This window comes from Populus euphratica, unplaced genomic scaffold, assembly GCF_000495115.2.
Source record: "Populus euphratica unplaced genomic scaffold, PopEup_1.0 scaffold111.1, whole genome shotgun sequence".
Lineage (NCBI taxonomy): Eukaryota > Viridiplantae > Streptophyta > Magnoliopsida > Malpighiales > Salicaceae > Populus > Populus euphratica.
Genome location: NW_011499877.1, coordinates 731565 through 756226, shown reverse-complemented (window position 1 = coordinate 756226; position 24662 = coordinate 731565). Strand labels below are relative to the sequence as shown.

At 29.0% G+C, this 24662-nt stretch overlaps 3 protein-coding genes across 3 annotated transcripts; 2 read left to right on the top strand and 1 right to left on the bottom strand.

Annotated features, from left to right (window-relative positions):
- Positions 1 to 2788: 2788 nt before the first annotated feature.
- Positions 2789 to 4736, top strand: LOC105128569 (RING-H2 finger protein ATL46-like). The gene has a single exon (XM_011030294.1). The coding sequence runs from the start codon at positions 3242 to 3244 to the stop codon at positions 4367 to 4369; it is 1128 nt and encodes a 375-aa protein (XP_011028596.1). The 5' UTR covers positions 2789 to 3241; the 3' UTR covers positions 4370 to 4736.
- Positions 4737 to 7438: 2702 nt separating this feature from the next.
- RDR2 (RNA-dependent RNA polymerase 2) lies at positions 7439 to 13004 on the top strand. The gene is made up of 4 exons (XM_011030292.1): positions 7439 to 8062; positions 9146 to 11025; positions 11811 to 11961; positions 12070 to 13004. The coding sequence occupies exons 1-4, from the start codon at positions 7523 to 7525 to the stop codon at positions 12814 to 12816; spliced, it is 3318 nt and encodes a 1105-aa protein (XP_011028594.1). The 5' UTR covers positions 7439 to 7522; the 3' UTR covers positions 12817 to 13004.
- Positions 13005 to 19694: 6690 nt separating this feature from the next.
- On the bottom strand, positions 19695 to 20709 carry LOC105128567 (uncharacterized). The gene is made up of 2 exons (XM_011030291.1): positions 19924 to 20709; positions 19695 to 19889 (listed from the first exon to the last, which is right to left on the bottom strand). Exon 1 carries the CDS (start codon positions 20645 to 20647, stop codon positions 20075 to 20077), a length of 573 nt encoding a protein of 190 aa, XP_011028593.1. The 5' UTR covers positions 20648 to 20709; the 3' UTR covers positions 19695 to 19889; positions 19924 to 20074.
- Positions 20710 to 24662: the final 3953 nt, after the last annotated feature.

The window sequence follows — 24662 nt, the reverse complement described above, 5'->3', positions numbered from 1 at the left end:
ATTATTTATAATTTAATAAAAATAGTATGCGTGTGTATTTTAGGTCATTTTTGGACGAATTCAACAATATTTATATCTTATTTATTATTTATTACACATTAAAAAATATAAAAATATTAATTTTAAACTAAAAAAGTTTACCAACCAGCTGCCTTCCGAGATGATTTCATATTCAATTTCAAACAATATATTTAATGATTAAAGAATTTCCTTTACATTAATCTATTTTATTCAATTTAAAATCGTGAGAAAATTTATTATTTTACATATTTCAAATTAACATGAAAATATATTTAAAAATTATGAAAAAATATTTAGATTAATTAATACATAAATTAATATAAAAAAGAAAAGTAAAGCACATCCCATCACCAAGTTACTTGAAACCGAGAGGGAGGGAGGAAAGAGAGGAATATAACAACTTTGCCACTAGAAAGAACATTCTGCATTTTCAAGACGAATTAATTAATATAATTGTTGTTGTTGGTAGTCATTTTAGTACAAATTTAGATATTTTGATATGGATTTGTGATCCCTTCTTGTGGCAGTGAATATCAGTTTTAATTTATAAGTAAAATTGACACGTGTGCTCTTATTTAAGAGAAGCTTAAGTATATTATTGATTAAAAATATTTTTGGAATTAATATGATGCATTTTAAAGAAACATGTTTTCAAATTATTTCACTATTTTTGTGGATTTTTTTAGCAAAAAGAACGTGAATCCAATTAGCCTTAATAATTATTTTTAATTTACTAGTTTATATATTTCTTAATTTATTTTATTATATAGAAATAATTTATTTATCTATTAAAAAAATTATGATATCCAATAACATATATATACATATATAATGTTAATATCTTCTTTTCTTGAAATTCTATTTGTCATAAAAATCACGGGTATATATATATTTGTTTGAAAAAATAAAATAATAAAAAAATACACAAGTTATATTTTAAAAATTTATTTGGAAATGTAGTTGAAATTATGTTATTTTACATTTGAATTTTTTTTATTTTTTAATCATTTTAATATACTGATTTCAAAAATAATTTTAAAAAAAATATTATTTTAATATATTTCTAATTAAAAGTACTGTAAACTACAATTATTATTATAATTTTAAACAGACTTTAAATATAATAAAAATCTCTTTTATTATTATAATTTGATATATAAATTACAGTGCTGTTCTAGCAATTAAAAATAAATAGATGTATTGATATTAAAAATAATTTTTAAAAAAATATTAGTTTAATATATTTTTAAATTAAAAATAATTTAAACTATAATTATTATTATAATTGTAAGTATATCTTAAATATGATAAAAATTATTTTTATTATATTTTGATATATAAATTACAGTGCTATTCTAGTAATTAAAAACAAATAGATTAATAATTATATGATTGAAATCATCTTGTAACGGGTATGGGAGGTTAGACTTTGTTGAGTCGCGTAAAAACCTTGAACAAACCAGAATTAGAGTGAATTTGACACTGACAGTTCAACATATTTTTAAAAAATTTTAATTTTAATTTATTTTTTTAATATATACTTAGATTCTTTTAATGTATTAATATTTAAAATAAATTTTAAAAAATTAAAAATATTATTTTAATTTATTTTTAAATAAAACATTATTAAACAAACTTCTATTGGTTACCGTGCTGGTTGGACATGAAATATGGCAAGTAATTATCAAAGCTAGAGCGGCATGATAATATATATATATATATATTCAAGAATAAGTTATTAAATGTCATGGGTCCCATGAAAGCTCATGTGACCTACCATTAGGTTTTGTCTACGTTTTCACTGTTCTTTCACTGGTCATTCTAAGCAGCTGCTCTGTATAATTTAATAAAAAGGAAGATTTATTTGTGTTTTACGAGTGTGTTAAAATAAAAGTGCTCATAAATTATATCTTTACGTTTGCTTTACGTGTACGAGATTTTCTTACTTACCCGATCATTATTGTTTGAAAACACAGTTAAATCTTGTTTTTTTTTTAAATTATTATTTAAATTTTAAAAATAATTATTATTATACTCTAACATAAAATAAATGCAGTAATGTTTTACATGTTTTTTTTAAATATTCCTTACTATTTTTTTTTTACTATTTGTAAAAAAATCAAAACATTCTATTCATATATTTTATATATTTTTTTGTTATACATAAATTTTTACTTTAATATTTATCAAATATATATCTAAATCCAACTGATTACAACTACAAATATTTTTTTTTAATTATAATCATAAAAATTATCTAAAAAAACAAAAACACTTCCAAATACTTGCAGGATCAGCAGAGCAGACAATCATGCCGAGAAGCATCATGGAAGGGTAATATTTCGATAAATCCAAATTAATAAAGAATGTTTTTTGTTCTTTCCTTTCCCAGAAAGAAGTCACACGGAACCACGGGAAAATCAAACTGTGAAAGGTGGTGGGCCTATGAATCATTAGAAACCGCACCCTCGTCTTTCTTTCAGCCTCTAAACCTTGACGAGGGAGACAGGAGTAGGTCTCAAGAAGAGTCTCCACATAAAAGGAGCCTCGTACAGGGAGCAGTGGGCCTGTGGAGTGTGGCTAAGGCATGAGAGGATCATAGCGACAAAGCCACGGCTTGAAAACAGTAACCCAGTTTAAGTGGCTATTGCCAACATCATAGTCAAGATGGGCCACCGACTCACACACTCCTCCGCAACCACTCCTGACATTAAGTAGCAACCACTAACCACCCCTGCCTTCCCTCCTCTATCAGTCCGCTAATAAATATATCAGACAAATTAAAAATCCCTTGTGTAAAAGCTCGAAAACTCTCTGCCTCATAGAAATTCAAAACAAGGACCCATCGTCATCATCATCATCATCAAATAGCCAACCGAATACATTTTCTCGCACACTTTTGGTGGTCATGTGTACTCGTACCAAAAAAAGGTAGGCGCTTGCATAGCCTTACCTCATGCTCTTCAAGTTCTCCTTGAACAAAAGCACCGAGCTTTCACACTTGTTTAAAGATAGATGTTCTCTTTGGCACATAATCCTCATCTTAGAGCTAAAGAATCTCCTCGAGGCACACTCAATTCCTCCAAAAGAATATGTTCTTAGCTTCACATCTTTTATCCTCTAGATCCTCAATTGAAGCAAGAATGTCTTTATAAGGGCAACCAGTTTTTAGCAGTTACTCATGAGAAGGTCTTGTTCTTGAACACCTCCGTCTGCTAGAATGTGCAGATTTCTATTTGAAGTCAAACAAAAAGATGGCTTTGCAATATATCCACCTCCTGTATCACCTTCCTCATCAGTCTCATCTCCATACAATGGTCTCAACTATGAAAAAGAATCAACCCCGCCATCATCTTCTCTTAACAAAATTAGTCCCGTGCTTCTTTTGGTTATAGTAGTCCTTGCTGTTATTTTCTTTGTTTCTGGTCTTCTTCATTTGCTTGCTAGATTCCTCCTCAAGAGGGCATCTTTTTCCCCAATTTATCATTCCAATAGGTTCCAAGAAACCTCAGGGTCTCATTCTATTCAAAGACAGCTTCAACAGCTGTTTCGCTTGCATGATTCGGGTCTAGACCAAGCTTTCATTGATGCTCTACCTGTGTTTTACTACAAAGATATCATGGGTTCAAAGGAGCCATTTGACTGTGCAGTTTGTCTCTGCGAGTTCTCAGGCCAGGAAAGGCTGAGGTTGCTTCCTCTATGTAGCCACGCTTTTCACATTGACTGTATAGATACCTGGCTTCTCTCAAACTCAACGTGCCCTCTGTGTAGAGGAACCCTTTTAGGCTCTAGTTTTCACATGGAAAATCCACTGTTCAATTTTGATCTCTCAAGGGAATTATCAAATGGATTCTCTAGTGAAGGAGAGAGTGGATCTTCCAATTGTCAAAAATCAGTTACTACTGTGGAGGACAAAGGTGTTGGTGAAAAGAGGGTATTTTCAGTGAGACTGGGCAAGTTTAAAAGCTTGAATGGTGGAGAAGGCAGTGGACAGAAACAGCATGGAGAGTCCAGCAGGTCTAATTTGGATGCTAGAAGATGTTACTCACTGGGAACAGTTCAGTATGTGGAAGGTGAATCAAGTTTGCAAGTGGCCATGTCTCCTGGTAACCTTAATTGCAGAGGAAGAGATAAAGGATGCCCTTCAATTGATGGGGATTTGGAAGGTAAGAAAATCAGAGGTAGGACAGGAGGCGATAGCTTCTCAGTTTCCAAGATATGGCTTTGGTCCAAGAAGAGCAAATTCCCAACGTCTTCAACTACTCACATGGATATGTCTTCTTCTACTTCCTTTGCTGTAAGTTTACCAATCAATGCTAATAGAACTGGAACTGTAAGAGATATATAACTACTACTCACTCACTAAAATGTTTTCCCCTTTCTGATTAATCAAGTAATTATATACTGGCCAAAATCTGTATATATTTTCCTCTACTGTGATTTTTTTAGTTATATATTTATATTTATTACCCATTTGAAAATTGTCGAACACAAGACTGCAGTCGATTTTATGACGAATTTGAGATAAAAATGTTGCCTGAGAGATGTGAAGGGGGTCAGCTGTGAAGCGATTACTCATCAGCAAGTTTTAGGCACCTAGATCTATGTAATCTCGAAAGCCGAAGACCAGAATTGCCTTGGTTTGGTTCACAGAAACTGTAACAAGTTATGGTTAAAATATCCAATTTCTATAATTTTATTGCCTCCGAGGTGAATTGCTTGCTTAATCTACTGATCCCCCTTCAATCTCCTTTACTTGATAAAAGCTGAGAACCTTGGAATGAGTGAATAGCCTGAAAAAATGGATACTGACATGAGACTGCAACTGTTCAATAAACGCAGCAGTGCCCCCACAATATTCTCTTGCAGTCGCCCCAGCTCTGATGCAAATTTCCATGAGAAATATCACGACTTCCAAAATGAATGAGCTGGGTGGGGTTCTCCGCGAAATTCTAGTATTCTCCAATGCAGAGAGAGAGAGAGAGAGAGATTCACCATTACCAGCAGCAACCAAAAACCTTAACGCGAACAAGAAAAATGGCCTCCAGCTTTTCTTCATGGCGGGTGGCCAATCCTTGACATGAACAAATTAGGATCACTGGGGGAGAAAGCACCCAAATTTTAATGATAATCACAATACCTCTGCCATCTAAATTCACTGTGTATTGTATTGTAAAATGAACTTCAAAATAAAAAAAGAAATTTGCATAGGGGATTTAGAACTTGAGTAGGAGTCAGGAGTACTACTACCCTACCTGCTAGCCATATTCGTGCATGTCATTGTCTTCTTTGTTCACTGATAACTAACAGATCATGACAAACCCTGAGATGATAAATTTAAGATTTAACCTGGTTTAAGACTCGGATTTCAAGTTTTTATTAGATTATTGAGTTTTGATTGGGTTAGTAGATTGATTAAATTAATTTTTTTTAAAAAAATATTAAAATAATATCATTCAAAAAAAATTAACAAATTTATAATTAATTTTTAATTAAGTTTTGTCAAGTCAACAATAAAATAATATCATTTAAAAAAAAAATAATAAATTTATAATTAATTTTTAATTAGGTTTTGTCAAGTCAACCTGTCATATTAGTCGAGTCATACTGAGTTTTTTATTTCTTTAATTTGGCACGATTCTAGTCTCAAGTCAACTAGGTTTCAAATTCGACCAGGTTTAAAACTCTCTCCAAAACCCACTCCTATATTTATCTTTTTTTTATGAAAATTTCACTTTTTTATGAAAATTTCACTTTTTATATATGAATTCATATTTTCTTGTATATAGGCTTTTGTATTTTTTTGGACAAAAATACCTTATAACTACCAAAAGAAAAACTAATCTTGAAAAGCCTAGAAAATTGAAAAATTAACTAAAAAAAAATAAAAAAGCATTGAAAAGAAAAAACACCAAGCATATATGTTTTAAAACCTAAAAAAAGATGAATTTGAAAAGCCTAAAACATAATAACTTGTAAAATCTAAAAAACAACAAAATAAGTTTTGTAGGACATGGGTTTTTAAATTTTTTCATAAATTACCAAAAAAAAATTTAATATTTTTTAAGGGTCATTTCAAATTTTTTTGGGTGTTCAGAGTTTATAGGTTTTCTGATTTTTTTCTAGTTTGTTTAATTTTTTATATACATTTCCTACATTTTTTGAGTTGTTATCTTCTTAAGAAAAAAAATTTGTATGATTGAATATTTTTTTGTGGCTTAACAACATTTTTGTAAAAAAAAACATTAGTAAAAATATTTATGGGAAAAACTATGAAAATTCAAGAATGTAAGAGTGAAAAATTCTAAAAATGGTTCATGGAGGGATACATTACTTCATTTCTTTACCTACCACACAAGGTTGTTGAAGATGAAATGGCCAGCAGGAATAAATCATTTGTTTTAAAAACATTGACTTATTAATGCAAAGGATTCCCTTATTCAATAGATAAATTGAATAAGTAAATGAGTTGTTTATTTTATATTCTAATTTCAAAAAAAAAATTAGAGTGAAAACATAAAATACTAAGACTTTCTGTTCAAATACCATATTTTATAATCTAAAAAACCTAGTTAAGCTATCATCAAATTATCTTATTGATAAAGGGAACACATTAAGCAAATTAAAGAAATAGATGGATTATTTTAGAATACAATAATGCTCTAAGTTTCTAAAAAACTATAGTCATAAAAAGAAAAAAAAAACTTTTTATTCAAATGTAATATTTCCCTGTCTAAAGAACTCGAAATTAGGTTTTTTTATTTTATTTTTTTAAATTTATACTAAATTTGAAATATATATTTTAGATTTTTTTTCACTTTTCAATGCAAGTTTTTCATTATATTTAAAATGAAGAGAAAACATGTATAATATAATTCTTCTTATATATAAGATTTTTTTATTTTAATTTGAAATACAATATAAATATTTCTTTGAGTTAATAATATAACTATTTTATGTTAAGTTTTAATTTAATTTAATTTAAATAAATATTTATAATTACATTGTCATGAATATAAAATATTTATTATAAATTATGATTTTTAGTTTCTATAAAAACATATTTATAATCTAATATTCTTTTATTTTTCTCAGTGAAAAAATTTGATTTTATTTATAATAAACGAATAATTTTTTAATTTAAAAAAAAATGGAGAAGGAAAATAGTTTTCTCAGCGAACACACCAGCTATTCTTTTATTAAAAGAAATAAAAATAAAAAGATAGGGACTCAAAACAGGCACAGAGAAATAAAAACCTGTTTGTTTTCAGTTTTGATTTTTTTTTTTTAAAAAAAAATAGTTTTTTATTATTTTATTAATATAAAAAAATTAATATATTTTTAAATAAAAAAATATTTTTAAAAGCAATAATTAAGACAATAACTAACGGCCGGTAAGTAGTTAAAATAAATTCACGCTTCTTCCTTCTTAGCGATTGCTCTCTCTGTCTCACTCGCTCAGATTCTTTTAAAAGCCACCAAAACCCTCTCCTCTCTAACTATGGAAGTGGCAGCAGAGAGACCCTCAGTTCGTGTAACAAACATCCCGCAAACAATCACAGCCCAAGAAATCTTACAGTACCTCGTAGCCCAACTCGGCAAAGATTCTGTCTTTGCCATAGAAATCTCCACGGTACGGAAAAACTGGAATTCCCGTGGCTTTGGCCGAGTCCAATTTGCTTCCCTCGAGGTTAAACACGAGGCACTCTCTCTCTCTCTACAGAACAAACTCGTCTTAAAATCCCAGAATCTCAAGTTATCAGAAACCTGTGATGACATCATTCCCAGGCCAGTCATGGACCAAAATAGAATGGAAAATGGGGTTTTGTATGCGGGTTTTATGAAAAAAGACACTACATTGTGTGTTCTTGAGTACTGGGAAGGTGTGAGAGGGTGGTTTATGCCTGAGAGGCGGAGGATTGAGTTTTGGATTCGGGTAGGGCAGGAGTTCCGTTATAAGTTAGTGGTGGAGTTTGAGGATATCTTGGAGGCTGTTGGGTTCCCTTTGGATGGTGACAAGGTTAACGCTGTCGTTTTAAAGGTATGGTTTTTATGGGTTTTGTTTGGATTAGGAGAGAAATTAATCTGGTAATGCCATTTTACACGGAGTATGATGTTGATTTGCTTGCATTTGCATGTTGAATTTTTTTTACGTTTTTATCTTTGTGGAGTTCCTCGCACAATTGTTGAACAGAAGTTCTTGGTGTGGAGTTTAAATGAAACAATAGGTTGTCATTTAGGAAGATTAGATGGGCATGTAAGACATGCTGTATTGAGCACACTTGTATTTTTGTTGAAAGACTGGGTATTCTATCTACACTACCTTCACTAATCGAAGTAGATAGGGTGAATGATTTTGAGTATTGTAGGGAGTATTTTAGGGTTGATACACTTACAAAAAGTGGCATAATGCCCTCATCGATACCTTTTAATTGTTTCTGCAAAATATGGACTTGAATATGGAAGTTTACAAGAAGAAAAAAATTCAAGCTTTGAGGTGGTGTTAGATTAGATTCTGACTAAAGATTCAAGCTTTACCAAAATTTTATTTTGTTGGAATGGGGTTATGAGGAAAAGAAAGTGGCCTGTGCTTTTACAAATGCTATGGCCCTATATGGAACCAGCATAAAGTTTCTCCACCCATCTTCGAATAGTAGGATAATGTTTCCGTGTCAAATGGATCCGAATTAATGCCACCAATTTTGTGCAGCCTGTTGTAAATGCAAGATAATCATAGCAGCAAAATGTCAATTTGAACGCATCCTTACCCAAGCTCCAAAAGTGAACACTGTCTCAGACTTCGAATCGAGGTTTTGGAATTGGGCCTCAGTGAATTTCCAGTTTACCAGAATTGTATGCTATACTGAATGGTCATTGCATATTAGATTGCATGAAGCTGTGCTCAACCAAGTGATGAAGATTTTTATTTCTCTGTAAACCCAAGAAAAATTTGTGACGTGTGACAGGAAAAGAAATACTCCTCTCCTGTGCAGAAATATTCCTCCCTGCTCTCTGTTCTGGTTTAACTAGTTTTCTTATTGGAAATCTGACTTTATATCAGTTACTCTTCTTCTGTTTATTGTGTTACTTGGGTGATGTCGTAACCTAGATTGTATGTTTTCAGCTCAGGTATGGACCAAGGATCTATCAAAAAATCTCTGGACCTGGCATAGCTTCGAAATTTAGCACTAATCGGTATTTTTACTGCAAGGAAGACTTTGACTTTCTTTGGGTTCGAACAACAGACATTTCTGCCATAAAATCAATTGGACAGTCGACGTCATTTTGTTGGGAAATTGGAGAAGGATTAGAGGCTTCAGATACTTTTAGAAATTTCCCATATTATCAAGAATTTATGAACATACTTGATTTGGAGGATGGGGAAGAATTTCGTTCTGCTTCGGAAACAGTTCCACTCATAAGATGTGGATCAGATAAGTTAGCATATGAGGTCCTTTTCCAGCTGAATTCTCTTGTTCATACTCAAAAAATTAGTCTTGCTGCAGTGGACAGTGATCTCATGAAGATCCTTCGCAATCTGACTGTAAACACTGCTTTTATAATTCTTCAGAAATTGCACAAGTTAAAGATGACCTGTTATGATCCCTTGTCTTTTGTAAAGCAAAGCCTTAGAGAATCTCTCTCATCACCACCCAAGAGCTTAACAGAGAATAATATAATGAGTTGTCATAGGGCCTTAATTACACCATCAAAGATTTTTTGTTTGGGTCCTGAGTATGAAACCTCCAACTATGTTGTGAAACACTTTGCTCAATACGCTTCAGACTTTATAAGAGTTACTTTTGTTGAAGAAGATTGGAGTAAACTTCCTGCGAATGCAATTTCAACGAGTATCCAGCGAGGTATTTTCGCAAAACCTTTCAGAACTGGAATATATCATAGAATATTGTCCATTCTTCGAGATGGGATTGTGATTGGAGCTAAAAGGTTTGAGTTTCTGGCGTTTTCTGCTAGTCAATTACGATCCAATTCTGTTTGGATGTTTGCTTCTAACAATGATGTGAAAGCAGAAGATATTAGAAAATGGATGGGTTGCTTTGACAAGATACGCAGTGTGTCCAAATGTGCTGCCAGGATGGGTCAGTTGTTCAGTTCTTCTTTGCAAACTTTTGTTGTTCCTGTGCAAGATGTAGAGATTATTCCTGACATTGAAGTCACTACTGATGGCATTGACTACTGCTTTTCTGATGGAATTGGCAAAATTTCTCTTTCTTTCGCCAAGCAAGTTGCTCACAAGTGTGGATTGAGTCATACTCCATCAGCATTTCAAATTCGGTATGGTGGCTATAAGGGGGTGGTTGCTGTTGACCGCAATTCCTTCCGGAAGCTATCTTTGCGTAGTAGTATGCTAAAATTTGACTCAGAAAACAGGATGCTCAATGTCACTAAATGGAGTGAGTCCATGCCTTGCTATTTGAATCGGGAGATCATTTCTCTCTTGTCTACATTGGGAGTGGCAGATGAAATATTTCAGGCTTTGCAACAGAAACAGTTGTATCAGCTCAGAAAAATGCTAACTAATAAAGAATCAGCTTTAGATGTCTTAGAGAATTTGGTGTGGGCTGATTCCAAGAATATTCTTGTACAAATGTTGCTTCAAGGCTACGAGCCCAATGTGGAACCTTACCTCTCAATGATGCTTCAAGCCTATCATGAAAATTCATTGATGGAATTAAGAAGCCGATGTCGAATATTTGTCCCAAAGGGTCGCATCCTGATTGGCTGCCTGGATGAAAGTGGTACCTTAGACTATGGACAAGTTTATGTTCGCATAACCATGACAAAAGCAGAGCTGCAATGTTCGGACCAGAGCTTCTTTCGGAAGGTAGATGAGTCAACATCCATTATAATAGGGGAAGTGGCTGTCACCAAGAATCCTTGTCTTCACCCAGGAGACATTAGAGTCCTTGAAGCAGTCTATAATGTGGAACTGGAGGAGAAGGGCTTGGTGGATTGCATTATCTTCCCCCAGAATGGAGGAAGGTATGTTTAGATCTTTTGAGGTGCCATCTATTAACATTTTAGTCCAGTGCTTTCATGTGTGATATGTTTAATGGTCATTTATCAGATACCACTGCTCATCAGGCATTGCAAAAATGTTTAATATTTTCATGAATTTATCTTTTGGTCACAATGTTGTGTTAGCAGTTGTACAACTTTAGGTCTTGAGATGATGAGGAACACATCTGGTTCAGGTCCATGGTCTGTGGACTCCATGAATAGGCACATCCTTGATTTTGAGGTTAGAAGGGTTAATTTTTCATTTCTTTTTTAGAGGAAAAAATACAAAAAACATATAAAAGTAGGAGATGCTGGATGCCAAGGAACAGTTTATTTTTTTATTTTAAAATTTTGGTATCCTCTTCTTGGTCTGCCTATTGTAACCATCAGTAGTTAACCTGACCTTTATGGGGAAGCTTTTCCAAAATTAAAGTCCATGCAATCATGTTTTTCATGAACCTTTTCCCCTTGACTCTGGTTTTTATGTCAATAAAGATGCTCCAATAACTGCACATATATTTCTTTTCTGACAGATGCAGCTTCGTTTCTACTCAACAGCATCCTCATGAACTCTTTCTAGTAAAAGGGCAAAGGATTTCTACTTAAACTCCATTTTATCATGCATCATCATTGAGCATTTTTCATTTGCAATGCAATAATATTCAACTTCTGTTATCTGGATGTGTTTAAAGTAATTTGTAAATAGGGAGGAAGTGGCAGTGGATTCTTTAGTAAATGGATAGTTTACTAAAAGAAATTGTACACAGGCCTCATCCAAATGAATGCTCTGGTGGTGATCTTGATGGGGATCAATTTTTCATAAGCTGGGATGAAGGTCTTCTCCCTTGTCATACTGAAGCCCCAATGGACTACGTTGGAGGGAGACAACGAATAGTGGATCACAATGTGACTTTAGAGGTATTTCAACTTGCATTATGAAATTGGTAATAAACTGGCACTCTCTATAATCTTAATTCTTTCAATGATTCTTAAACCGACAAAATGTTTTTCTTGCTGACTTTTCAGGAAATTCAGAGATTTTTCGTGGATTATATGATCAACGACACTTTGGGTGCCATCTCTACTGCCCATTTAGTGCATGCTGACTGTGAACCAGATAAAGCCCGAAGTGAAAAATGTCTGCAGTTGGCAACCCTCCACTCCATGGCAGTTGACTTTGCAAAGACCGGAGCGCCAGCTGAGATGCCCCTGTATTTGAAGCCAAGGGAATTTCCAGATTTCATGGAGAGAGTAGAAAAGAAAATGTACATATCTGATGGGGTACTGGGAAAACTCTATCGAGACATCCATGATTCAACAAGACAAGAAAGGTCAAAAAAGATGGCTGAAGCAACTTATGACCAAGATCTTGAAGTGAAAGGTTTTGAGGATTTCCTTGGAATCGCATCAATCTATAAGGAGAAGTATATGGAGAAAATGAGCACATTAATGGATTATTATGGGGCTAAAACTGAGGATGAGATACTGACAGGTAATTTGCGACACAGGCCAACGTATTTGCAACGTGACAACAGAAAATACGGAGATGTGAAAGATAGAATTCTAGTGTCGCTGAAGAACCTGAAGAAGGAAGCTAAAGAATGGTTTGAGAGCAGCTGCGACCCTACTGAGCACCAGTGCATGGCTTCAGCATGGTATCACGTTACTTACCATCCTACTTATTTCCATGAAAGGATGAATTGCTTGAGCTTTCCATGGATTGTAGGTGACATTTTGTTGAACATAAAGTCTTTGAATAGAAGAAATGCCTGAACGTGTTCACAGGTTCTTGATTGTAATGTTTTATTTAGAAGCCTTACCTTACAGGTCCATAACTGGGGCCATTTTGGTAAGTTGCTGGCTTTGGCTTTTGGCTGTGGATGTGGTGGTTAGGATTACCAGTAACTGTATCTGTTTGGATGTGCAAATATGAATATACTTGTAGAGAATTAATGGTTACATTTTCTAATTCTATTGTCAAAAAATACTGGTCAAGAACTCCATTTTGGCTCTCTGTCCAGAGCGTAGTCTTGGACTAGAAAAGAAGTCAGTTAAAAATTAATCAATGGTGATTGAAAGAGTTCAAAGGATTAAAACTTTGGAAAAAATTATTTATTTATTAAAAATCCTAATTTCTTATTTATTCATTTTGTTCATGTGTTGACAAAATTTTTTTATTCATTTTGTTCATGTGTTGACAAAAAAAATTTATTAATAATATGTTTTTGGATTGCGAACACCAAAACTTCAACTTATAATAATAATAAAATATATAGAAAAAACATTGGGAATAATAATCTCATTCCCAGTCTTAAGATAGCCTTTAACCAGTATTGCATTACAATAAAAACCTTAAAAACCCTAATCTAAAAGGAAAATTATCAGCCTTTAAGTAGCTGTAATGTGGCTAGCCAAAATCCTTTTCTCTATTATCTTTTCTCCTTTCTTACTATTTAAAGACCAAAACACAAGGAAAACAAAATTGTTAAACCTATTCTAGATAGTAACTTTTTCTAATCATAACTTTATAATAAAATTCAAAATTCTTTCAATTTAAAAAGACGGGTTTGTCATTTGATATAGTACACGTCATAACATATATAATAAAACTTCTTTCAGAATATTAAAAGTTTCTCCATACAAAATATAGAAGAAAAAAAAATCAAATTTAAATTATCTTAAAGTTTAAGGTTATCTTGCTTTTTATAAAGTTTTAGATTCTAAAATGATAAAATTGGGATCTAGAACTTTAAAAAGCAATTTTATTGATTATTCTGAAAATTCACAAGCACTACAATACTATATTCAATTTCTAATATAATTGTGGAATCTAGAGATGTTGAGTATATTAAAAAAAAATTTTAAATTGATTCTACTTTAATTAGTGAATGAATCAATATTTTTAAAATTGAAATAGAATAAACAAATATTGCAGGTTTTTATCCAAGTTTTAGAAATAAAAGAATTTAAATGGATCATCCTATTGAACTTCGAAGAAGCCATCGTACTAGAAAAGAAAAGACTTTACATCCATTTATATATCTTTAGAAATCATTGTTTTCTTAATTTAAGGCAATAAAAATGATGATTTTACAAATATATTAATCTTATTAATAATAGAAGATAATCCTAAAACATTCGAAGAAGTAATGATGTCTTTAAGATTTTACTTTTAGAAAAGAGACAGTTAATAATGAGTTGAGTTGGATTCATTATTATATAATAATGCTTAAGCTATTATTGATTTGCTTCCAAATTCTAAGACAATTAGATGTAAATGAATTTTTTTGAAGAAAATATAATAATAATAGGTCAATTCAAACTTTTCAAACATCATTAGTGGTTTATGGATATAAATAAAAAAAACAAAGAATAAACTATTTTGATACATATGCTTTGATGGCTCTTATGACATTTATAAAAATATTTTTAGTTTTATCATCATTATATAATTTATATGTATATCAAATGGTTGTCAAAACAACTTTTTTCAATGGTAAATTAGAGGAAGAGGTCTATATGAAATAACTAAAGGCAGGGGTAGAACTAAAACGTAAAATTAAGAGGGGTCTAGATTTAAGTTGTTTTAGGTTAGAAAAAAATTCCTTACATGGATCGAGGCCTTTGCTAGCTCCCTGTCTCAGCCCCTTACTAGAGGGCTTTACTCTACTAGAAAATAAATATAAAATCTGTAAATTGATTAGATGTCTATATGGATTAAAACAAGCTCTTAAACAATGACATGAAAAATTTAATTCTGTAATTTTAGAATATGGTTTTAAACATGTTAGTGCTAATAAATGTATTATTTTAAATTTATAAATGATTTTGGTTTGATAATATATCTTTATATGAATATCATCTTTATTATTAGTACTAACATGAATAGTGTCTATGATATGAAGAAATATCTAACTTTAAAGTTTAAAATGAAGAGTTTAAATTAGGTAAATACAATTTTAGATATCAAAGTAAGAAAAATTGTGAGGGTTTTTCTCTTTTTCAATCTTATTATACTGTGAAAGTTTTAAATAAATTTAATCATTTGAATATCAAAAGAAGCAAATATTCTATATGATATTTTTTTTAAATTAAAAGAATATATTAATAGATCTATTGTCTAAATTGAATTTAATAGTGCAATTGATAACATAATATATGTCATGTACTATACTACACCTGATATTGCTTTCACAAGCTCAAATTGATTATGCTAGTGAAATTGATATTTAATGTATGTCATGTACTGTACTGCACTTAATATTACTTTCACAAGCTCAAATTGAATATGCTAGTGTAATTGGTACTTAATGTATGTCATGTACTGTACTATACCTGATATGACTTTCATAACATGTAAATTATCCATGTATACAAGTAATCTTAGATATGGATAACTGGAAAGCAATTGTAAGAGTATTTGGTTACTTGAAAAGGACTATAAATTTAGATTATTTTATAATAATTTTTTAACTGTACTTAAAGGTTATATTGATATTAATTAGATAACTAATACAAATGATAATAAGTCAGCTTTGGATGAATATTGATTCTAGAAGGTGGTGTTATTTATTGGGTTTCAAGGAAATAAACATGCATAACTTAGTTTACAATAAAATTTGAATTCATAGCTTTAACAACCATTGCTAATAAAAAAGTAAAATTGTTAAAAAATATGTCATTGAATATAAGTTGTGATCATAACCAATGTCATCTATCTTTTTACATTGTGATTATTAAGCAATTATGTCTAGGGTATTTAGTAAAACTTATAATGAAAAATTTAGATATATTAGCCTGAAACATGAATACATAAGATAATTAATTTATTGCTCGATAATTACCATTATATATGTCATTATACATGTCAGATATTGCAATAATCTAGCAAATTCTTTTATTAAAGATCTCTCACAGGATTTAGTTAGAAATATTTCTACTAACATGAGCTTAATACCATTTAAATAAATTTTCTAATAAAATAAACTTAACTTTTACTAGTTTTTTTTGTTAGTTAGGAGTTTCATGGATAATAATAAATTATTAGCAAGAGAGATATGTACTAATTTATATATAAAATCAAGATTTATAAAATTAGTATTCAAATTAAATATGTAATTTTTTTTTTCATCTACATAAATATAGAAAGTGGTGCTACTTCAATAAAAGTATGGAAAACTTTGTAAATGTTCATGCATTCAAAAAATAGCACAATGCCATATTATAGCTAAAATAATAGTAAATTTTTGTTTTGGATTAATTGGATAGTGTGTAAAATTTTGATTTAAGTTTTTTTTGCTAACATAATTTCTTTAGAATTTTGAAATACTTATATTGAAAAAAGGTTTAATTTAAAAAATATCTTTTTTTTATACATGAAACATGGTATGGATTATTATTGTAAAATAGCTTGTACAATAAATAGCTAAACAAAGAGAATTTTATTCTATATTGAAAAGGTAAGAGGTTGTGTTGTAACTTATAATGTTAGGGACACCAAGTCAATAAACTTGGACGTGAAAGGGAAAACCAAATATATATATATATATATATATATATATATATCAATTAAAAAATTATATTTTTTTATAAATTCTTTGTTTATGTTTATCACAAGCAAAACATAAATTCTTAAAACACTTATAGAAATTATTGTTTATAAATTAAAAATTATTCCATCCTAAAAATATATTGCTATAACTCTATAATAAATATATTAAGTACAATTAATACCTTAAAAAACATTATATCTCAAATAAAATCTATTTGTTATATCAAAATAGCTGCTAGTATGCTATAAACATTCTGACATGGAGATGATATATGAATTTTTTTTTTATCATTAATATAAATAATTATATCAGCTTATATATAATTTAATTAATTTTATAAATTTTAAAATTAATAAATATATAAACCTCTTATAATTCTAAAAAAAAATTAAACATGTCACTATTAAAAAATAAACCTACGGTTGAATAACATAATGCGCGCGCTCTTATTCCATTTATATGCGCATTCATCTACGCATGCTGGCGCTATAGATTGGTCACCGTGTATACGCGCACGTGTCATATTTAGAATATTCATAGCATCGCGTGGAAAGAAAGAAAATGGTAGGGAGTAATTCTATCTTTAAAATAGCATGGTAAAAACAAAATATTGAAAAAAAAAATGCATTTGAATTTTAAAAATTTAATTAAAAATAGCATAATTTATAAAGCCTCAACAACAACAACACGTGAATGATTTAAAAAATATTAATTTAAAAAATAAATATCAGCTATTACTTTTATAATTTTTGAGATAAAAGTAATATTTATTTATTTTAAAAAGATAATACTTTTAAAAAAAATCTTACAATTGAGAATTTATTTTGTAAAAATATTACAATTCTCATTTGAAAATCAAGTTTATAAGTTTTTTAGGACGTTTTCCTATTAAGAAGGGTTAACCGGTTTTTTCAATAAATAAAAAACAAAAAATAGGATATTACAGCAGAATATGCTCTATCTTATTCTACAAACTCTATATATTTTGTTTGTATGAAAACAAAAACTCAATAATCGGTGCTTAAAGTCAAAAGGCATTGAGAAATTTATTATGTCTGTCGATCCACTCAAGCCTGCGGATTGTTCCTTTTTGGTCAGCGGTTCCATCATTTCCTTCAAATTTGAAGCAAATATTTATAATTAAATAATAATAATAATAATGAGGAAGAGTGAAGAGTCCTCCCAATGATAGGACATGACATCACTTTATGACAACTTTTTTTTTAAGCAATTATCACCATGGAATGTGAGATTTTTTTTTAAGTTATTACACGGATATTATCATACTTTTTTTTTTTTGTTATTACACGGATATTATCATACTTTTTTAAAAAAAAAAATATAGTTTTATTTAAATTTCATAACTAGTTTTTTTAATAAATATATTTTTAAAAAATTATATTTTTATTTTTATCTTATAAAAATAAAATTATGCTACACCAACACTTTATTAATTATATATAATTTATATAATTAATAAAATCTTGATTTACCTGTTAAGATACTAATCTTATATCTTATTTAATATTTTATTAAATTTTAATGTGATTATATTAACATAATGGGTTTTACAAATTTTTTTATTTTAAAATTTTATATTTTATTATAAATGTGATAAATATTAAAATATAGAAATAAATGAAAAAATCCATTCTTCTTCTTGATTAACTATTTTTTTTTAATATTAGTATAACAAAAGTTCTTTAAATAAGAGTTTATATATAAAAAAAAAATTCTTTTTACAATATGTGACAAAGATTAAAGATATAAAAAATACAGGTATGAACAAAAGTTTTATGAATTGCTTCATTTAGAAGGGTCTCTTCTTTTAATATTATTAACGATGGCAAAAATAACACAAGTTTTATGAATATATAATGCAAAAACAAAGGATCTCTTTCTAATAAATTTTGATAAGTTTTTATTAATTCTCAGCTTCTAATTTTTTACTTTTAGTAACATATTTTAACCATTTTTATAGTTTTAACGATCAAAATAGAGTGTCAAAAAGATTGTATATAGATTGGCGGTTATTTTAGAAGTTTATTTTATATTATTTAAGGTTTTACAAGCTCTATAAATATTAACCTTCTTTTAGGAATTATATTAAGAAGCTCTATAAATAGACATATAATAAACCAAACGATATTAACCTTCTTTTAGGAATTATATTAATGTTTTAATTTCTCATTTAATTAGAGATAGTGTTGAATGTATAACATATATATTTTATAGTATGATATTAAAAATAATAATGTATATCTTCCTTTTATATATAATAAAAGTCTTCAATCTTAGCGTATAGAATAATTTTAAGGTAAGATAATATATCTGATATTTATTATTAAAGTTTTCTTACTACGAGTACAAAAATTCTAAAGATTTAAAGATGTTCTTATGAAAATATATATTTTAACACACAATTCATGCTTTTATATATAGTATATAATGATAGTTAAAGGTTGAATGGCATTTTGATTACATAAAACTTAAATAAGTTTTCAAGATTTTTAAGGGAAAGGGCGAGTTTGAAATTTTTTTAGGGTTGTTAATGTTATTTTATACGTGAATGTAAATTTATCTTTTCGATCAAATTAATTGTATTTCTTTTTTTAAAAAATAGATATAAGTTGAAAAATGACCAAATTATAGGTAATTTAGGGTAATTTTTCCAAAAATAAAAATTCTAATCACATTAAAGTTGTGTTTATTTTATAAAAAATATTTTCTTAAAAAAATAAGTTATTTCATATTACTTGAGTGTATCCTGAAAAAAAATTAATGAATAAATTATTTTTTTTATTAATAGTTATATCAGAATAATAAATAAAAAGGAAAAAATAGAGGGGTAATAATGACAATGGTGTGATAAGTTGTGATTACGATAGTGACAAGACTATATATATATATATATATATATATATATATTATCTCCAAGTTTACAAGTAAATTCATTGGAAAATTCTTTTTTTAGGAAAAAAAATCGGAAGTCAATAGATTAAAATTTAAAATTGATGACCCTCAAGAAAGGCCAATGAATTTATCATTAACAAATTCATAAAAAGTACGGCTAAGAATCATTCTCCTAAAATATCTTTGTTTTGATTTAAAGAATGTATTTATGAATACACACAAATGTTACAATACAAAGCCCGACATCCCTATTATTCTCCAAACAAGACACCCAATTTTTATATATATATATATATATATAATACATGCATAACAAGCAAACTGGCCATTTTCCTGACACGTGTTTCCTTGTCATTGCCCCACCTACCGTCTCGAATTTATTTAATTAACCCAAAAAAAGGTAATAAGACTCTATACAGCTACAAACTATAATAATACTATAGATGAGCAGTAAAGTACGCGCCGGCACCTTGCGTCACCAAGTCAACAAACACTCGATCGTTATCCTGCACAGCCCGGCGCAAATTAGCATCAATTATGCCCTCACTCACAGCTCCTCCTCTCTCTCAAGCCATAACCACCACGTCTTTACTGTCCGAGGTATCCATAGCCATCGGCTGACCAGAGGCGGACACGGAGGCGTAACGGGAGGAGAAATCGCGAAACCCACCGTAATCATCCATTTCATCGAAATTCCCCTTCTGTCCTCCCGGCCCTTCATCGAAATTCAGCGAGTAACTTAAAGGATCATACTGGAAGTTCCCATGGCGCCTTCCGTTACCACTGCCACTGCTCTTATTTCGATTCAATCTTCGAATGAAGGTTTTCCATTTAGGACCCGCAACGATCTCGGACCACTCTCTGATCTTCTTCAACGCTCTTATCCCCTTGAACCACCATTGATTTTGATTGGGACCATAGCCGTGTGACTGTGATGATGATTGGATTCGCTCCCAGAAGGATAATCCGACGGTGGAGGATCGTCGGGAAGAAAAGCAGGGAAAACAGAAGCAGCACCGCGTGTTTGTTAAGAGAGAATTCGACGTCGTTTCTTCTGGGATCGGTTCTGCCCCTTTAAAGGCCATCTGGATTGATCCAGTTCTCTCCTTCTCTCTCTCTCTCTCTCTCTCTCTCTTCATGAAAAGAGAGGTTTTTAAATGCGAGAAGAAAGGTGAAGAGAGGTAACGGAAGGATACTGGGAACTGACAGGTGCCAGTTAAGCAAGATTTCATTTATATATATATATATAATTTTTATTTAGGAGAATTTTAAGCGAGGTATAAATCTAGCCGTCGAAGCTCGAAGTTTAAAAGATGATTTTAGATAAGATATCAGATTTTAATCAATTTCATCCCTATAAGAAACTGCCTGTATGTTTAATCATGGCAACAATAACAACATACAAAGGATAAAACATCATATTTTAATCAATCTCATTTTTTTAAAGAGACTATGGTATGTTTAATTATAAATGGTAATAACAATAACAACATCAACAAAATTAAATTACATTTAATAATTTTATCATACTCTTTAAAAAATATTTTTTAAAAAATCATGTGAACAATTAGATTTGATTTTAGCATTAGAAGTAAAGTGAATAGATGTGCACTTCCACCAACTCAATACACTGTCATCTAGTTAAGGTATTAGCTTAGGATCGAACAAGTAATTTAAGAACAAACAAATACAATAATATTTTAAATACCTATTCTAAAAATAAATTTATTGAAAATTATACAGCCAACAAATCTTGTTTTTTTTATGAAAAGAATGAGTTAAAATATAATTTTATTTTAAGAATATTAATGATATAAAATATCTTTAATATATATATTAATAAGAGATAAATATCTCTTATATAAATATTAATATGATAAAAATATAATAACTCTTAAATAAATTTTTTACACTTAAAATGTAGAAATAATAAAATTTAAAATATAACTAAGCTTGTAGGGCTAAATTTTTCTTTTAAGCTGAGCTTATATTATTATATTATTTCTCTAAATTTAGCTCTAAATTTTTTTTTTTTAAGATTAATCCTATAAAAATTGAATTTTTTTAAAATTAAAGTTGTAATATTAATTTTTTTTAAAGAATGATATCATGAAGGATAGGCTTTTCTTTTCCTTTTAAATTGAGCTAATTGTTGGTTTTGTTAAGGCAATTGCTTGAGACCATAAGTTTTGAATTTTCAAGATTTTTTAGTTCTATTAAATTTGACTTTGTCACTGTATGCGGAATTAATTATTTGTTTATTAAATAATTTTTTTGATGAAAACAATTAAGGTAGTTTTGGCGTGAAAAGGGCAAAAAAAAGAAGAAAAAGGGTATGACATTTAATAGATTTAATTATTTATTTGAAAAAATATATTTCGTGCTATCTTGGACAAGAGATGATTTTTGTTCCCGGTGGCATGTGAAAAGAAAAAAACATTTTTTTGGATACAAAATTCGATAGTTTTTAATAATTGTGGAGCAATATTACTTTATTTTTAATATTAGTATAATAAATTATTTTGAATAAATTAAAAATATTATTTTAAAATAAAAAAATTTGAATACATTAAAAATATTATTTTAAAATAAAAAAATTAAATATTTTTAAAACATAAATATATTTGTAGTGGGCAGGGGGAGTAAGATATTATGGAGAATCACTCTGCTTAATGGTTGCGTGTGGGTATGGGCTACTTACTACTGGGTGCGGAAGGATTACTCGGAAGAGCCGTTGTGGATTGAGTCTTTGTGGCAATCAGGTCCTTTGCGAGGCGCAAGAGGTGCGTGGGGTCCAGATGAGGTGTCATGACGAGGAATGTTGATAGGAAAGGAAATCATGGAAGTGTGAGAGAGCAACAAGAGTCCAATTGATTTATCATGGCGGACCCACCACTGCATCTGCCAGCTTTATCGTCACCAGGACAGGACAATGGGATTATACCGCTCTTCATCATCTTTGCCTAATCCTCTTTGACACGAATTCTTTCTGTAAAATCAACGGCTTCATAAACAAAAACTCATTGTTTCTATAGTAATGATGGCCCACGGACCAATTTTTTTTTAAAAAAATATTTCTAATCATTACTAGATATTTTTCTAGATAATAGAATTTAAACAGTGTAAGAATTTATTTGATCCAATTTTAACGGGTGTAGAAATAACTTAACAAATGAGTAAAAATATAGTTTAATTAAAAATAAATATTTAATATGATTTTTTAATAAATATTAAATTAATAATTTATTAAATTAATTTAAATCAATTTAAAATAATTTATTAATTTGTATATTAAATTATAAGATCATAATAATTTTATAAAAAATAAATTATTATAAATTATAAATTTTAATTTTCAAAATAATAATTTCTGTCAGCCTACGTATCCCAAAACATATTTTACAAAATTAAATCCTAATTAATTTAATATATCTTAACTCAGAACAATTTACTTTTAATATAAAATATTACAATAAAAACTATCTTTATAACTAATAAATCAAAAATATTTTTCTCTACAAAGCTATATTTATTGTATTATTTCTTTTATTATTTATCATTCATTTTCATTGCATTAACTTAAATATTAAAAGGTACCTTATAGACATATATGAAACTCATTTTGTAGGTATTTTACACCCATTTAGATCAATCTTTTCTTTATTATCCCATCATTAATTGTGAGAAGTCCAATCCTTTATAAATTTTCATATAACCTTGTCAGTTATGAATTTTTATTATTCATGCTAATACTAAATTACTCTAACTTACCATGAAATATAGATAAGAGTAAGGATAGTTTTTTTACCTATTATAATCAACTATTATAATAATTCTAAATCAATAAAGCAAAAAGGTAAGCTATCTGGAATTTAAAAATCATAAAGAAATAATTTATACTTATCATCAAGGTTTGTAGATTATGCTTGCATTGCTTGGATTTTTTTTTAATATCATCTGAAAAGAAAGATTAATTCGTTTAAATTTGGTTTTGTTTATTTATTTTTATAATACAATTAGCTAAGGCTGTAGAATAAGTATTTAAAGAAAGCCAGATAATATTTTTTTGCTTACCCCGTAACAATAATTTCAATACAAGTCTCATTTTTTTTTGAAGAAAACAAATCTACTCTCACAAGTTCATTATTTTAACCTTATGCTTTATCCTTGTTTAGATGTTTTCTTTATTATTTTCTTCACATGCTTTATTTACAAGCTTTAATTATATGTACTACTTTTTTTTATCATGCAATTTAATGTATTTTTTTCATCTATTATAAAGAACATAAATCAAAATTTAGTTTCACTATTTCTTTTATTGTGGTCATAAAGACAATTTCTCTATAGATTGTTACACTTCAATTGTTTTTATCCTTTTTTTATTAAAAAATTATTCATTTACCATCACTTAAATGTTTTCTTTTTAATTTTATCCTCCTATGTTATGTTAATATGGTTTTAAGTTGTATAATTAGTTTTGATTTGTATGTTATAAACATATTCATGGTTACAAGAAACTTCTCAATATTAAACTAAAGGCCAATATTATAGAATAGAATTTAAGTTAATAATCTTAAACAATTGAAATAACAAGAACCAAAGTTAACACTAAAAAAGCTTTTTTTTCACTATTTATAAGGCACCTAAAAACTATAGTTGGGTCCCTAAAGTTTTTTATTCTTATGTTTGATCCTCCTATAACTTTTGGTTGCTAGAATTTCAACCAAAGACTATGTGTTATTTTTCTAAATGGGATGATATGTCTCACACAATCTTATGTTTGTTTTATATCAAAATTGCTCCTATATTTTTATCAATTCGATAAATAAGCTCATATAAAAAATCAATAATAAAAAACTGTCCTATGTTTATAAAACTTAATCCATTCAACCTAATTAAACTAAATTCCAATATATTGTAAGATAACTAGCAATTAAAATTTTGGACAAGCTTATTATACAAGTCCAAATAAAAATACCTTTATTTTTTTTCAAATAAAAAGTCCAAGATTAAAAAATATATATTTTTTAAAAATAATATGTTATATACATACATACATATATACATACATACATATACATATATATATACTGGTATCAGAGTCTATTAGGGTCTAAATAGAATTAATACTGGTATCAAAGTCTATTAGGGTCT